At 34.9% G+C, this 18320-nt stretch overlaps 2 protein-coding genes across 3 annotated transcripts in view; one reads left to right on the plus strand and one right to left on the minus strand.

Moving 5' to 3' along the window:
- LOC104771222 (glutathione synthetase, chloroplastic) overlaps positions 1-18320 on the plus strand; it is a 45296-nt gene that overhangs the window by 18743 nt on the left and 8233 nt on the right. The gene's annotated exons all lie outside the window — the stretch shown is intronic.
- On the minus strand, positions 1532-7589 carry LOC104771220 (sugar transporter ERD6-like 18). Of its 2 annotated transcripts, XM_010495716.2 has the most exons (18): positions 7318-7589; positions 6904-6966; positions 6023-6112; positions 5862-5921; positions 5605-5670; positions 5438-5503; positions 4966-5041; positions 4736-4800; positions 4537-4629; positions 4313-4399; positions 4108-4192; positions 3244-3287; positions 2892-2954; positions 2689-2748; positions 2514-2567; positions 2363-2422; positions 2063-2177; positions 1532-1793 (listed from the first exon to the last, which is right to left on the minus strand). In XM_010495716.2, the coding sequence occupies exons 1-18, from the start codon at positions 7462-7464 to the stop codon at positions 1654-1656; spliced, it is 1434 nt and encodes a 477-aa protein (XP_010494018.1). In that variant the 5' UTR covers positions 7465-7589; the 3' UTR covers positions 1532-1653. The 2 variants fall into 2 exon arrangements, with proteins under 2 accessions (XP_010494018.1, XP_019097541.1); XM_019241996.1 differs by lacking the exon at positions 6904-6966.

Below are 18320 nucleotides of genomic sequence, written 5' to 3' on the forward strand. Positions count from 1 at the left end.
AGTTCCTAGAGTGATGTAAAGTGCTTCCTGTATGTTAGAGGTTAAGCATATGCTTTTAATGATTTGAAATGTAGCTTTGTAAAATATTTAAAATAATTACAGGATATTTCTTTAAATACAAGCAGCTTATGAAATCACCTTGTGAGTGTGAAATGGGGCCGTTTCTAGGAGAATATATGAGGCTATACTCTCCAAGTTCACTCATGATTAACCAGGCATGTTCAAGGCCACAATGAACACAATAGACAACCTCGTTCTACGAGAAAACGAAGCTGTGTTATACCTGCTGTCTAAGTTTACATACAAATCCGGATGGTTCAAGACATCATGTTCACCAACTGGCCGAGTAAACTCGACAGGTATAACAATGAGTCGGTTCAAGGTTGAAAAACGCCACCAACTCAGATACAGTTAGTTTTCGCATATACTCTCGAAGGTCTGTCTAGTCTAGCTAGTAGTGTCAGTCTATAGGGTTAGTTATGTCGTCATATGTTTAGACTTATTTCTATTCATGTGAGGGATTGTTGGAACTGCAATTTTCTGTAAAATTTGCAGGTTTTGGGACAATGATTTTCCGGCGACTTTCCGGCAAATGGCTGATCGGAATTGTCTGGTCGATAGTGCAATGGAAAGCTGGTAACGAATACTACAAGATGGTATACTCATACGTCCAAAACGGAGTTGATTTGAATGAGAAATAAGAGTGTGAAGTGAGCTACTTGGGATGGTTTGGGAAATATCCCACATCGGAAATATGACTGATTTTTCACTCATATATATATAGTTTCACACTCTTCTAGTTTCAAAAGTGTGTAGAAGGAAGAGGGAAGGTTCCCACACGCGAACCGAACCGAACCGGGCTGAGCATGGATGCGGGACGGGCCGGACGCGGGGCGGACCGGGCCGGGCTGGTCGTGGATGCGGACTGTGGTCTCTTGGGCTTTTGGGCTTTTGGGCTTTTTGGCTCTTGAGACTGTTGTAGGCCCATTTATTTTTTTTGGAAAGACTTGGTGTGAACTTCAAGCAAACTTGGATAGCACTCCGAGAATATTCACTGAATATTTTCTTGAGAGCTCCCTCCTTCCACTATATATAGAGGCATAACCTCTCATTATTTTTCACACACAAAAACATAAACACTCCTTCCTCTGAAGATCTCTCTCCCTCTTCCTTGCTTAGTCCAAGTAAGTTCTTAGTTTAGTAGTCTCGAGAGTATAACGTAGATCTGTTCGCTTGAGTTCTATTACTGGTGTGCTACGGTAATAGTTCGTGATCGGTTGTATCCTGGGATTCATAAATCGTGATTGTCCGAAAGCACTTACGGCCGATTTATTGAATTAAAGAAAGAGAAATCATATCTCGCCTCCGTGATTTATTTACTGCTTTATATTATGCTGTTATAATTCGTTTCTGATTTCGTTAATTTAAATATAATTCGCATATTTTCTAAATTCGATTTTTGCGTTCCTAACACGGTCCAACGCCCACACTACACGAACCGTATAACAAATGTAAACTAGCATATGTGTTTTTTTTTCAGTTATACCTTTCTCTTAGTAAAAGAACATAAAAGTTAAGAAATATTTTTGTAAATTATTAATTACATAACGAAAAGAAATGTAAATTTTCTTTGCAGATGAACATACATATAATCTAAGTTTGATTTATTTCATCGGGCTGGTGAAGAAACTTAGTTTGTATTTCTTCAAGTGATAATCCTTTTGTCTCCGGGACGAGCAACCAAATAAAAAGCAACGCGGCTCCCGCAATACCCCCAAATATGTAAAATGTTCCTATTACAGTTATAAAAGTTAAGAGAAGAAAATTAATTTATTCATTAAACTTGACTGTATATATAGAATATAACAATTTGGGTCCACAGTTATAAGTTATATAATTTGGTATGGTCTAACAAACGAATAATAACGATCTAAAATGTATACAAGGTTTATAATGATGCCATAAATACAGATTATGAATACTCTATTATTTTTCATTCTTTTTACCTAAATAGTTTATAACATAATTAAAAATAAGTTGGAAAAAGAAGTAGAAAAGATACCTTGGGTGCTCCACTCGAACAGGAAGTTGAAAGCGTAGGTGACCATCGAACTACTTGAAAATGATACCAGCGTAACTATACTCCCTGCTGTTACCTTTATATTTATTGGAAATATCTGCACACACGGACACACCAAATATTATACATATATTACTTTATTTATAAAAAATGTGTTAAAACTTAGAAATTCATTTGTTCGAATCTTATAAAAAAAAATCTAAAATATCAGTTTAGTATAAGGGAGAGAGTATATATTATTTTCTGCAGTGAAAAAAATAAAAGTTGAGCTAATATATGTACCTCAGACATAGTTACCCAAGGAAGACCTCCCAAACCTATTGCAAAAGTTCCAATATACGGCTGCCAATTTAGAAAAAAAAAAAAAAATTAGAAAAGAGACAAAAATGTTATAATCAGAAAGATTGTATGAAAGTTGGATAAAATGTTTTACCGTAAGGCATACGAACGTGAATATTGGAGTCAGGTTTGGTAGCAATTGCATTTTCTGCTCATACCAAATTAATATACAAATATATTGTTGAAAAATTAGTGAGGTTAAGAATATAAAACTGTAGAATAAAGGGATTCCACAATAAAGAACAGTAAAAAAATACTGAAAATATAACCTGTAACGTGAAGGCGATCCCAATAAGTATGGAAGATATGCTCATCCCAGATGCAGAGGTCTATACATAGCAAGTCCAAATATGAATCAAATCAATATCAAACAGCTTTTAAAATTTTTCTGTATGTTAATTAGTAAATATGTTATAAGAAAACAAATACGAAAACAAATGTAACAAAATTACTGTTAAAGGTGGTTGCTTACCAACAAGAGAGGCCGTCTGCCCCATTTATCTACGAGAATGATACCAATCATGGCTTTTGGTATCTGCGAATAGTACAAAATGTAAAATCTAGATTTTTTTTTAGAAGTAAGTGATGTTTTAATTATTCTATACAAACTTTAAATTGATTTTGTTTTGATCATTTGTATTCTACAAATATTTTTTTGCTATTGGCAGATACAATTTTCTTAATGTTTTATATCTTAAACATTTTTCTTAGTAAAATAGATGGAACAGTTGAATAACAACATAATATAGTTTGACTGCATAAATTTGGTGTCGTGCATCCATATATTTAACAAATTTTTGACAAAGACCAATGTAAATACTTACCATGAAGAACCCTAACAGTGTCGATCCAATGGCCACCGAAAACCCTGTTACTCAAAATAAATTATTTAAAGCAAAACAAAAAAATGGAAAGAGAACTTAACTAATTTAGTTTTTAATTAAAACTTGTATCCTAAATCATGAGATCATGGCATCAGTAAGCAAAAAAATAAAATAACAAGAGGGTAAGTGAAAGAAAACAAAAATATTGTTTATTTATTTATTATCAGGAATGATCCTAAAAACTCAGGAATGATCCTAAAAATTTTTTAAGCCCAAAAACTAATCTCTTGGGGCCGGAGGAAAGCATGTTAAAATTTGAACCCCGTGACCAATGCTACTCGAACCCAAGTGGCGGAACTTTTCTCCCTTAAACAAAAATATTGTTTAAGCCCAAAAATTCAGGAATGATCCTAAAAATTTTTTAAGCCCAAAAACTAATCTCTTGGGGCCGGAGGAAACCATGTTAAAATTCGAACCCCGTGACCAATGCTACTCGAACCCAAGTGGCGGAACTTTTCTCCCTTAAACAAAAATATTGTTTAAAAACTCATTAAAACTGGATATTTCACTCTGCAGATACAAATTACACAGACTGTTATATGTTAGTGTGTGTATAAAAAATGTGTTCCTCATCGTTAAATCAGTAAATTAATATGTTTGCTCGTAGTAATTCTGAATATATATATATATAGCGACCGAAATAAATGTCTAACGACCAACAACCTACGATTTACGACCTAGGACGAAGTCATATTCGACAGGTTTTTTACTATAAGTTTGAGCGGTTTATTACATAAGTCAATGTATATGTAATTATTGTTAATTATCGCTGAATTTTTTTATAGAGCTTAATCTTAAATTTACCAGATTTTCTAAAAATGGTACTTGCATACGCAACTACTGCAGAACTTCCTGAAAATTGTTGTACCAACATTAGCCCGATACCTACCTGAGAAATAATATTTAAAATAAACAAGTTATATGCTTTATGTAGATAAATATTAAAATTAAAATAGTCTTGAAAGTGTATATTTTATGTACTTATTTTGTAACATAAACTTCACTGTACCACGAGAGTGTAGCTATATTTTCTCTGGAACAAATCCCAAAAACTCGACCTTGAACTTGAACCATTTTCTACCATTTTGGTCACAACCTGAAAACAAAATCAAAATCATTCAGACTTTACTTGTAAAGGGATGAATATAAGTATAAACTAAAGTAATTTATAATTGATTATATTATGTTAACCAAAAAAAAATTTTATAAGTATTAATTATATAGAAACCTCACTTGAATTTCTGAGGCTTCACGTGAAATATCAGCATCCCTCCCTCTAAGCCGAAGTAGTGAATTCTCTAGTTCTGTATCTGTACCAACTTTTGCCTTCATCAAATTCAAATAGTTTAGTTTTCATGGTTAATAAATTGTGTGTGTTATTTTTCTGTAACGTTAGTAAATTATGTAGCAAAAAAAAAAATTGACGACCAACCAGCCATCTTGGAGACTCTGGAACGAAGAACAAACCGATTGCTTGAATGAAGCATGGTAAAGCACCTAAACCGGAAAAAATATTGTAAATTTGTCAGTTCATTTGTATACTCTTTACTATGTAACAACTCAAATTTTTCCATATTTTATCTACTATTTAATCATTCTCTTACGTACGTATATAAATATCTCATAGTTTCACAATTAAGAATCATATACTGGACACGTTACCTATTAGAGCCAACGTCCTCCAGTTGATAAAATTCCCAGAAAAATAAACCATGGCGAGTCCAAAGTTTTGAAGAAGCTGGAATCACTCACACGAGGATAAAACAGGGTACTCACCAAAAAGCTAACAAATATTTATCTGAAATTTCCTAATGTCATATACTAAAAACAGATTTTGTAGCAAACCTATTTTCTTATACAAAATTGTGCCATCTGAATTATTGACACATCAATTTTATTTCTGTTATAAATGTACTTATGCAATATTATTGTTATAAATGTACTTATGCAATATTATTTTAAAATTCTTTTAAAAATTTATAGCTCTGTCAATGTCAATATCATATAATTTTCTCCCCACAATTGGTTAATTTAGTTCTAGCATAATTTGCTCATATGGGTGAGATATTTGATCAAATTAAAACCATATTTGTTGGCACTCATCTTAAAATATATTTTTAGAACTAAAATGTACCTGGTTTGTAAAGGTAAATGTACCACGAACATGTTTAGGCGAAACTTCTGCTATATATACAGGTACCTGTTTGGTAAAAAAATTTAAGAGAAAAATTAAGTAAAAAAACTTGTTAAGTGATATCAAATGTAAATATATTAGTTGTAGACTAATAAGTTACTAATTACCACATAGCTAATTAAGCCGAGCCCTATCCCTGAGGAGATTCTTCCGATGTTCAGCCACATCACATCCTTTTGTGTTCCATACATAAAATATAAATGACTCTTTAATTGTTGGATTTTTATAACCACAAACTAAACAGTTTTTTTTTTTGTTTTTTTTTTGGTTTTTTTTTTGTCAAAAAACAGTTGGTTTGTTTTCTAAAAATAATATTTGTACCACAAAGGGAAAATATCTTTTGTAGTAAAAAATATTTAAATACCTTAGCGAAAGCGATGGAGAACCAACCAATGATGCAGAGGATATCAGAGACCCACATTGTCTTAATAATTAATAAAAGCAAAAATATAGTCAGTAAAGTTTTGGTTGGAAAATGGAAATGGTTAAACTTGAAGAATATGAGATTAAAAGTAAATTAGTTACTCTTCTTCTGCCAAGGGATATCGCCATTTTACCACTGAACAAAGCTCCAATTGCAGATCCCAACGTGTTGAATGAACCAAATGCTGAAAACTGTTAAAAATAATTAACTCGGAGATAAATTCCAAAAGTTGAGTAAATCATTTTACTGGGATTTTTTATTTTATTTCTCCCAATGATAGTTTCAAGAACAGATAAAAATAGAGGTGAACCACACCAGCTAAAATAAGTATAATCAACTTCATGGGGATAACGACCATATAAAACATACACGAACTACATTTATATGTATATAAAATTTTATAGATACTTTATAAATACTCGTATAGTAAATTTCTAAAAACTTTATAAATACATTGTAAAACCTTATAAAAACATTATAAAACCTCACAAACACTTGGATTGAGTCTCTTTTTTTTCCGTTTTTTTTTTGTCAAACCACTTGGATTGAGTCTCTAAGTAGTAGTTATTATCAAGAAATCTCTTCTAAATCTTATAAAACTTTATTAATTGTTTCAAATTTAGTGAGGAGTATTTCTGAAAATGGACAACTAAAAGTGCATTAAAAAATACGTTAAGAGGGGTGTTTCCCAAAAGTTCTCGAAAAAAAAAACTTTCAGATTTTTGAACCACTTTCTCTACTCTCAACTCTCTACTTTATATTGTTTTTACTTATGTGCATACTGTTAACCACTCTATCTACCTGTTAAAGAATTTGTTAAAAAAAATTGTATTGTTTTGTGTTACTAATCTCGAACGTGGTTTTCAGTCTTTCACTCTCGATACTGCTTATAAATTACATTTTAAAACTTCTTCCCATTAATTTAATATATATATGTTGATAGAATTAAAAAATAAGAAGAAAAGAGTGATCGAACACATACTTGCGCGATAGAAAGACCTAAGTCCTTCATAATTCCTACCTCAGCAGCTGAAGTATAACCCATCTGTAAAACAAAAAACACAAAAAAAAAAAACTGTTTTTGAAAATTATATGAAAATAGATAATACAATTAAAGTATTTTCTATGAATTTTGCATTTTTAAAATAATAAAAAAAGAAGCACAGAAGGTAATATTTAAATTGTTAGAACATTGGTAAATTAAGATAGCAGAGAATCCATGTGGGTTTTAATGACCCATGTGGTTTGTAACCTTTTATTTAAGGGTTGATTAAATGCATGTGTTGTAATGTTCTTTCTATCTTGGTTAATATACTCAGTTGACGATAAAGATCAATTTTTTTTTTGCTAAAAAAATGTAAAGTAGGACTTGCTAGTATCGGTAGAAGAAACTCACAGCAACACCAAAGGAGAAGGAGCCACAGACGGCGACCAAAGTGCTTAGGATAACACATGCAGTGACACGACAGCCTGAATCGTCATTTTGGTCATTGAGCTGCAAAAGGTGTTCCTCTATGCTTCTTTCTTCCTCCACCATCATCATTTACACATGCATGTACTGATACCACAAAATTTCTGGTAGGGGACAGTGAAATCTAGAGAGAGAGAGAGAGTGAGACAGAGGAGAGAGTACAGAAGAGTGGGAGAGAGACAGAGAATGCTCTGTTTGTCAAAATAGGCTTCGTATTTAAGGAAGGTGTCACAATTATGTTTCTCTCTTTTTTGGGGGTTTTGTGTCAATTTCCAAGTCACACGTTTTGTTCCTTTTACAGTTTTACCCAAACATTATTTTCTGGTCTAAAGGGTGGATAATTCGTTTGAATCAAAATTTTCATTGAATTATGGACAATTCTCCTAAGTCCTAACTACCACTAAAATGATTTTTTTTCTTCTAAAATGTATTATTTTTATTTTTACTAGGACTCAAATCAATATTTTTACTAGGACTCAAATCCTCACAATATCATAGAGGAAGTATATCAAACAAGTTAAATTAAATTTCAAATTTAAAATTATATCTTATAAAATCATTTGAAAATATATACTAAATAATAAAATTAAAAATTATCTCAAAAGAAAAAAATAATAAGTAGGGTTAAAACTTCATAAATATTAAATATATATAACTGAGAGTTTAAAAAACACAACCATCAAAAATAAAAACTTATACAAAAAATATGGTAAAAAGGCTCAAATCTAGTTAAAAAATATTAAATGAAAAGTCATAATAAATCGAGGCAACTCTAACTTATAATTTGTATGTATGATAAGTATAAGATATTGTATGAAAAATTATTGTAAAGAGTAAGAACCATCATAACAGTTATTGATATTTATATTACTCATTTAAAAAATATTATGACGAAGTGATCCTAAGTGAGAATATCAAACGAACAATTTATAATAAGTAAATACAATTTCTGATAAAATAATTTTGAAAACAAAATAATTTTCATCTTGTGTGAAAATTTATCAATTAAAAATACACAACTTCTAAAAATAAAAGATGAAATAGTTAATGTAACGTCCGTGAACCGAAATCTTGGTTTGGGATGTGCATCAATCGATGCAGTTGTTGCATCGATCAATGCAAGGTTGGTTTTCGCGAAGCAACTTAAGTTAAACGCGTGTTTGGCTGCATTTTGGGTTATGAAACCTCTTAAGTCAAGTTTGTGTCGTCATTAGGGGAGGTTAGCCGTTTTTGAGAGAAAAAGAAAGAGAGAAAGAAGTTCTTAAGCGCTCTTGAGAGTTTTGGGAGATTTGTGGCTGTTCTTGGGAAGATCTGTAGCTAGGACTGTTGTAGGAGCTTGTTAGGAGCGCATATTCGTTGGTGTAGGGTCAGATTCTTATTTGGCAAAGGTGAGTGCATGACCATAGCTTAACTAAGCTTGAGATTTCTCCGATTTTTGTGTTTATGTGTTATGTGGTTGATTCCTTGGCTTGTTAGAAGGTTTTTGTGTCACTTGGGGCCATGAGAGGCTTCTTTGTGGCTGTGGATCGTGTTTTGATAGTTTAGGTACGGATATCTGGCGAAGAGCTTCAGAGAAGAAGATGCTTGACATGTGCGTCGGTCGATGCACTATGTGTATCAGTCGATGCAATGCAAGGACGGCACGAGTTGACCTAGGCGCATCGGTCGATACCATGTGGAGGTGTTGGTTGATGCAATTAGGGATTTCGTGAAATCTCGAGCATGCATCGGTCGATGCAGTGTTGGTGTCGTTCGATGAAGGTGAGACTTGCATCGGTCGATGTAACCCTAGTCAGTGTCGGTCGATGCAATGGTTGGTGTCGGTCGATACAGTTGTCCTGGTTTGTTTGTTGATTGTTGTTTGTTAGTTAGAGTTATCTCAATTGCTTGTGTGTATTGCCCAGTAGATGGAAGGATTGCCTCACAAAGTATTTATGGTAATACTTACGCCTCTCTTTTGTGTTGTGGCGCAGGTAAAGGCAAAGTGTGATCGTGGAATCAATGCTATGAAGAGGAGGATGTTCTAGAGGCTCGGTTGTTTGTTCTGTGTCTTTGATAGGACGCTCTAGTGGAACTTAGTTGTCTATAACGGTTGCTAGGATTGCTGGTTCTTTGACTTGGTTTATGTTTTGGATTGTTGTTAGAATTGATATTATGTCATTCTTTATTTGTTATTGGTTATTGGAATTGTTTTGTGTTATCCGCTGTTGTTATTGATTAGGGTTAGGTTTCTAGTGAGTATGGGATCACTAGATAATAGGATATATATATTAAAAAACCGGGTCAGGTTGTTTCAGTTTGGTATCAGAGTCCATATGATTCTAGGTACGGGTTAGCTGTGTGTTTTGTGTTGTGGATATTGGATTGTATCCTTGTGTGTGACCGTTAGAGGCTTCTCTTCATGGACTTAACTCGCTAGGCCTCTAAACCGTACGGACGGCCCGCCATGTTGGTTGCACGGACGTACGGACATGTACGGACAGTGGTGTGTGTTCTCATACTCCCTCTCAAGCTTGATCAAGAGCATTGATCAAGCTTGGACTCATGAACATCCACCTTATTAAAAACCTTAGTATAGAAAACCACTTGGGAAAAATTATACATAGGGAAAAAAGAGTGTAGGTGCCGTATTTGAGAACTTATGGCCGAGTGAGGTCTTTAAGACCAAGTTTGGAGTGAATATACTCACATACTTGTGGACTGGCTGCTTTGGTAAGTACATCGGCCAATTGTTCGGAGCTTTCGGTGTGGCATGGTAGGACGACTCCAAGTTTAATTTGTTCTCGAACCTTATGGCAATCTACTTCAATGTGTTTGGTCCTCTCGTGGAACACCGAGTTGGTTGCTATGTGAATGGCAGCTTCATTGTCACAATGCATTGTGATTGGCTTTGAAGATTCAATTCCAAGATCCTTGAGAAGAGCTTTGAGCCACATTAGCTTGGTTGTGAGTTTCCTCATGGCCCTATACTCTGATTCAGCGCTTGATAGTGATACCACCTTTTGCTTCTTTCTCTTCCATGTGACCAGGTTGCCACCTAGGAACGTGCAATATCTAGTAGTAGAGCGACGGTCTTCGCGATCTCCGGCATAGTCAGCGTCGCAATATCCCACAAGCTCAGTGCTCTCATTGCGTCCCATCCAAATGCCTTGTCCTGGCGAGCCCTTGATATATTTGACTATTCGGTTCACCATGTTCTAGTGGTGTAAGGTTGGATTTTGCATGTGCTGGCTCACCTAGTTCACAGCAAAACAAATGTCAGGCCGTGTGATAGTAAGGTATATAAGCTTACCTACTAGGCGTCTATATCGTGTGACATCTTCAAATGAAGCTGCCTCATGCTCCCCCTTTCCTCCTGCCTTATAGTTTTCTTCAAGTGGTGTTGTCACAACCTTTGATCCAAGTTTTCCTGCTTCACTTAAGAGATCAAGAGCATATTTTCTTTGTGATAAGAATAACCCTTCATTAGACCGATATACCTCTATCCCAAGAAAATACTTAAGCTCTCCAAGATCTTTAATGTCAAAAATTGATTTAAGAAATTCTTTAGTATCTTGAATGCCTACCTTGTCATTTCCAGATATGATGATATCATCAACATATACTAGAATGACTACAATACCTTTGTCGCTTGGTAGTGTGAAGAGAGTATGATCAGCTTCTGATTTGCGAAAGCCTCTCCCAAGCAAGGTAGTGCTTACTTTGTGGTACCATGCTATTGGTGACTGTTTTAGACCATAAATAGCCTTGTTGAGCTTAAAGATTTTTCCTGGACCAATGGTGTCTTCTAACCCGGGTGGTGGCCTCATGTAGACTTCATCGTCAAGTTCGCCTTGTAAGAACACATTCTTCACGTCCATTTGCCAAAGTTCCCAATCCAAGTTAGTAGCCAACGAGAGAACAACTCGGACCATATGGAGTTTTGCAACGGGGGCAAACGTATCAAGATAGTCCTCCCCATACGTTTATGTAAATCCCCGTGCGACAAGTCTCGCCTTATAGTGTTCAATATCCCCATCACTCTTGTATTTAATAGTAAAGATCCACCGAGAGGTGACTGCCTTCTTGCCTATCGGTAAATCTGCCTCGTCCCACGTATGGTTTTGCTCCATGGCCGTCTTTTCAGCACTAACTGCATCACGCCACACCTTATGTTCCTTGGCTTCATCATAAGTTTGTGGTACCCAATGTTTGTCCACTTGGCCGAGGAAGGCCTGATGGTCCAAAGGGAAATGGGCAAGAGTACATACGGCTTGAATCGGATGGGCAACAACAACATTGTTGTAGTACACGCGGGGAACATGTTTTAGTCGTTGACTTTGCCGTAAGGGGATAACTTCCCCATGATCATGGGCTTCATTATCATCATCGTGGGCTTCATTGTCATCATCGTCATGTATAATTGATTCAACAGGTTGACTCTCCTCCACGAGCGGTTGTGATTGCTCTTCATTGGATTCAGTCGGATCACCAGAAGTAGGCTGAGTAAGGACTGCCTCTAGACTATGGGTCGAAGTCAACAAGTGGAACAGAGTCTCCTGGTGAGTTTGGCCCGGCTGAATTGTCAGCGTCCCGATCGTTTTCGACCCCTAGCCTTTCAAGGATAATACGAAGGTTCTTGGCGCGATCGGATGGTGAAGTCGACAACTCGCAAAGATCATCCCAATTCTTCTCGTCATAATACCCCTGAGTTTCCACAAATTTTATATCACAAGACATCAACACTCATCTAGTCTTAGGATCATAGCATTTATAGCCCTTTTGAGTAGTAGAGTAACCAAGGAACATGCTCTTAGTACTCTTGGCGTCAAACTTGTTTCGTAGTTCTCCTGGTTTTAACACAAAACACATACACCCAAAAACACGTAAGTGATCAAAAATGGGCTTTTCCTTGTTCAATACCTCAAATGGTGATACATCTTTGAGGAGGTAACACGCCGCAAGCACCGCGTCTCCCAAAAATCGTTTTGGAACGTTGGTGTAGAACATCATAGAGCGGGCCACTTCCATCAGGTGTCTATTCTTCCGTTCTGCTACACCATTTTGCTGTGGGGTTTATGGACAGCTTGTTTGATGAATAATGTCATGTTTGGTGAGGTGTTGTTTGAAAGCTTGACTTGTGTACTCCCCACCATTATCTGATCTTAAAATCTTAATTTTTGCATTATAATGGTTAGTCACATAATTTTGAAAACTAATGAAAGCTTCAAGAACTCTATCTTTAGAAGGAAGCAAGGTAAGCCAAGTATATTTAGTTTTTTTATCAATAAATGTAACAAAATATTTTTGATTTTCTCTAGATAAACATGGGGATGTCCACACATCAGAGTGAACCAAATCAAAACAATTTTCATAAATAGTCAATGACTTAGGAAAAACAGATTTGCAATGTTTACCAAGGATGCAAGCCTCACACTCATCATTTTTAAAAGAAATACTTGGAAATATTAATTCTAAAGCTCGAGAACGGGAATGTCCTAGTCTAGCATGCCAAATAACATTGTTTTCTTTAACATTAATTGAGCTAAAAGAAGACAAATTTGAAGAAGATAGATTTAGGTCCTTAAGCAAGTAGAGGTCATCTTGGGTGACACCTTGGCCAAGAACTTTACTTGTCTCAATATCCTGAAAATAAACATCATTAGGACCAAATATTGCATAGCAGTTTAAATTAGTGGTTGCTCTTTTAACCGATAAAAGGTTTGAAGTGAAACTAGGCATATAAAATGCTTTGGATGATTTATCAAAGAATTTCAAGTTTCCTATTCCCTCAACGGGTACTTTCTCACCATTAGCTATAATCACATTTCTTATAGTAGGTTTAATGTCACTAATCAACTTAGAATCACTAATCATATGAGAGGTTTATTCGGTTTTAAGGCAAGAAAGGAGTTACCAGAGGCCTCCTTGAGAGCTCTGATGAGGGTGTCCAGATCTGACTTCCTTACTAGCTCCGAAGAGGAAGCTAGTGCAGTGCCATTCCCTTCAAGGACTCGAGTGTTTGGTTCGGTGGTCACTGCTTCCCCCACCATGGTCGCTTGATGTGCTCTTGGTCCTCCTCGGTTTGTCATGGCTTGGTTGACTCAGAGATGAGGGTGAAGAATCCAGCAACGGCTCTTGAAGTGGCCAGGTTTCTTACAATGGTCACAAATAGGTGGATTTTTGTCATCGTGTCGGTAGAACCCTTTGTTTGCGGAAGCTATCTCCACCTTGTTAGCCGTCACTAGCTCTCTTTTGCCTCCAAACAACCCAATGGAGCCATGTTCCTTCTGAATCTGGTTACACACATCATCAAGACTTGGCAGTTTATCAGACCTTAGGATGTGCTTGATAAGATCGTTGTAGGAGGGGTTCAGGGTATTAGAAGGACGAATACCTTATCTTGTTCTCGCCGTCCGTTTAAGATGGCCGGGTCAAGGGTGGCCGGTCGGAGCATCTCAAGCTCGGCCCAAAGAGACCAAAATTTCCCAAAATGTTTGGTGAACTCCATATCTTCTTGACTGAGATTATTAATGGCCCTCTTGATCTCAAACACTCGGTTTAAATTGGTGGTGTTACCGAACACATTTTGTAATGTGTCCCATAGATCCTTGGCAGTTTCGCAATACGAGTAGGCTTCAAGTATTGGAGCATCAAGGGAGTTTTGAATGATGGCGAGAACGCTTTGGTCTTCTTGAAACCATTTTTCTTCACCACTAGTGACCACATCTTTGTCGTCTTGGGTTGGCGCTTCTTTTGGAGCTTCACTCGATGTAATATGGGTCCAAAGCCCTCGGCCACATAGTGTCGTATTTGTGGTTCTTGCCCACAACAAGTAGTTCTCTCCTTTGAGAGTAACTGGAACAATCAAGGTCTTGGTGCCTTCCATGTCGAAGTTACCGTTGGTTAATGCTATTGTCCAACGGATAAAGAGATGAGACTTTTAAGGTCAAACAGAAAAGATAAGAGAGATTAGAGTGAAAGTGTTTGGTGGGTGTGAGAATGAGAATATGGAACAACAAGGCTCTGATACCATGTAAGTTTAGAAAGAACAAAGTGATTTCTTGTATAACAAGTAGTGATAGACAAAGAGAAAGAAGTATGAAGAGTGTAATCGGAAGTGTAGAGTGTAGAGATAAGAATCGAGAGAGTGTCGAAGAAGAAATTATTATTTCTTACTAGATATGGTTCCTAGATACAAGCTAATTATAGACAATTACAAGAGAATATTCTAAGTAGATGTTGTACACAATTACACATGATGATAGTGACATTTCCTTAAGATCACATGTGATCTTTGTTTGACCTCCCACTTGCACACACACTCACCAACGGCTCCAAGAGGAAGAATCTCGAAGTCTTGTGACCGTTATAGGCTGCTCTTCATGGGCTTAACTCGCTAGGCCTCTAAACTGTACGGACAGCCCGCCATGTTGGTTGTACGGACGTACGGATATGTACGGACAATGGTGTGTGTTCTCATACACAATTACCACATAATTCGCCAAACAAATTCTAATTAATTAGATTTCTAATTTGGCATGGTCTAACAAACGAATAGTAGCAAAATAAAAATGTATGCAAGGTTTATAATAATGCCATAAGTTCAGATTTTGAATACTCTATTATTTTCAAGAATTATATTTTGGTGTAAATTTGATAATTCTTATTACCTAAATAATTATAATATAACTAGAAATAAGTTGGAAAAAGTTGAAAATGTGAAGTGATCTTAGGGCGGTGGTCAATGATAAGTCCTTAATGCACAAGGCCCTATCACACAGATCCCTACGAATATAGAGATTTGGCTAATGGGCCGGCCTATTGTGGCCCAATAGTTGACAAAAAAAATAAAATAGAAAAGATACATTGGATGCTCCACTCGAATAGAATGTTGAAAGTGTAATTGACAATCAAACTACTTGAAAATGATACTAAAGTAACTATACTCCTTGCTGTTACCTTTACAATTATTGGAAATATCTGCACACACCAACAAATCATACATACACACATTACTTAATTTCTGTAACCCGTTTTTCTTTTTTAATATAATAATAATAAACTATTGCTCTTATACCCACTAACCACATTCAAACCAATAAGCGGAATTAGCCAAACATTAAACTAATGAATTAAATAACCAAATGAATAATTCAATAACATCTAACCATCAATCCAAATAACATAACCAAGTCATAGAACAATGAATCAGCAACCTAAAAACCGTTCTAGCCCACGACATATAGTTCTAGCAACCTAACAGCAGCATAGAACAAACAACCAAGCCTCTAGAACATTTTTCTCTTTATCGTCTTGATTCCAGGATCACTTTTTTTAACTATAAATATGAGAAACATGTTTCTGGACAACAAAGAGGACATTGCTAAGCTGAGGAAATGATTTGCTAGGCTTTGGAACTTGGATGATCAAGGAATAGTCAAGTAGGCAATCGAAAAGCCAGAATTGTTCGTTATGAAGCCTTAGAGAGCAGGCAGAGGGTATAACCACAACTGAACATGTAACACCCGAACTCGATACCCGGAACTGGTAAACTGGTTGACTCCCTGGCCCAGCCCAAAACGCTTTTTAAATGCAAAACAACCCGTGAACAACGCAAATGATACTTTTGGCTTAACTAACCTGCAAAAGATAAAGGGATGAACAATTGATAATTACTCAGTGAGAGAAAGCATTAGGACTCTCGAAGTCTCCACACCCAGATTCGCTTAGACAATCAAAAAGTCTAAACCTAAGATAAGCACCAATCATTGTGTCCTAAATCCTTTGACACACAAACATACGCACACATCACACAAATGGAACTATGTCTCATAACCGCCCTAAAGACGGGTCGGATACAACGTGTCAACACACGCTATCCTCGTTCATTATCAGATCCCTCATGCTTTCGCACTTCTTCATGCACCATGCTTACGGAACCTCCAAGCCTCTTGCACTTCGTCCTAGCCTCAATCACTCTTGCTCATGCTTACGGACCCCAAGCGACTCTTGCACTTGTTCTTAGCATTGCACACACGTCGGCTTGTCAGCCATCCTAATCTACCCGCATTCTGCCCCCATAGACCACCACACAACAACAAGGACCTCTCCTTGCATGGCTCTCTGCAGCTGACCCGCATCTATGTGCCTTGGCACCTTATCTCCTCACACAAAAGCACTTATTTTACGACAACATATCATGCATTCACGTAACCACATCAATATCAACCAACACACATTCATTTTCTATTCTCATATTTATTCTAGTTCATATTTATTATAATAAATATATATTAGGTAATATCCCGCACAAATGCGCGGATTGTTGTATAATAAAATATATTTATTAATTTAAATTTATTTGATAATCATAAAAAATTAAAATAATAATTTAAATATCATTAACATTTTTTACACTTTTATTTATTTAAATCATACAATATCAAAATATATAACTTATTTAAATATAATCATACATACATTATACATATCTCTTAAAGTTATTTGTTTTTTTTATTATTCAACTTTGATAATGATAATAATTTTCATTAGTATTTTTGAGCATTTGAGTAATAAAATATTATTAGTAGTAAAAACAATATTTTACTATGTGATTTAAATATATAATTTAAGTTTTTCATATAAACTAACACATAATCTAAAGTATTTAATAATTAAAAACTAAACTATTTTGAAAGTAAAAAATACATATTTCCTATAAAATCATATGAAGTGCAATCAAAATTTTAAAATACGATTCCCAAAGATTTTTTTTAAAAATCATTTTTTATATATATTTTCCTTAGTTTAAGATATATTGCTAGATTTAGTTATAATTTTTAATCCTTGTAATAAAAGCTAGATAGAACATAAAAATATCAATTTTTTTTTCTATATAAAAAAATCTTTAAAGTACATATTTGAATTAAATTTAAAAAATAGTGATTTTTATATCATTATATGTTGAACCACAAACTGAGTATAATGATTATTATTCTAAAATAAATGTATTACAATTTTGTTGGATGTAAGTGAGAGTTAAGAAAAATTGATTTGATAATTATATTACAATTTTTTCGTATTCCCCTTAATTTAAGTTATATTGCTAGGCTTAGTTTTAATTCTTCATCCTTGTAGTGAAAGCTAGCAAGAAAATAAATATCAAATTGCTTTTTTATATAGCAAAATCCTTAAAGTATATATTTGAATTAAATTTTAAAATAATGATTTTTATATAATTATATGTTGAATCACAAACTAAATATAATGATGAGTATTCTAAAATATATTTATTACAAATTTGTTGGAGGTAAGAGAGAGGTAAGCAAAATTGATTTGATAATTATATTACAAAAAATTTTAAGAGCTAAACAAACATCTCAAGTAAAGAATTAAGATGTTTGCTTTAGCTTGATTCCCTTGAGATGGTTATAACCAAAATATTATTATGGTCATCAAAATTTTATTATACATATTAGAATACATATGTATTTTCAATCAAAATAATATAAGAAAACAAAGAAGAAAATAAGAAGTACATAAAACAAAGATAAAATAAAATTCAAAACAATGTAACATATATAGTAAACAAAAAATATAATCAAACTCTTAACTGGGTTTTCAACCTATGCAAGAACATTATAAAAAAACTAAGAAAATATTTAGGATTTGGGATATGGTGGAGGAGGATGTGAGAATGGTTATTTATAGGATAGAAAATGATGTTGCGGACGATAGCCTTTTTTCTGTAAAGTAGATAAGGACCAATGCGGGGTTATTTTGGAGATCTTAAAGCAATATGAGGCGGCCTCAGGGCAACAGATCAATTTCGATAAATCTTCCATTCAATTTGGCCACAAGGTAGATGAAGGAGCCAAGCGTGAGGTGCAGGGTATTTTGAAGCTGGGCGGAATGGAGTCGTATTTAGGGATACGGGAGAGTCTGGG

The sequence above is a fragment of the Camelina sativa genome, chromosome 20, assembly GCF_000633955.1.
Source record: "Camelina sativa cultivar DH55 chromosome 20, Cs, whole genome shotgun sequence".
NCBI classification, from domain to species: Eukaryota; Viridiplantae; Streptophyta; class Magnoliopsida; order Brassicales; family Brassicaceae; genus Camelina; species Camelina sativa.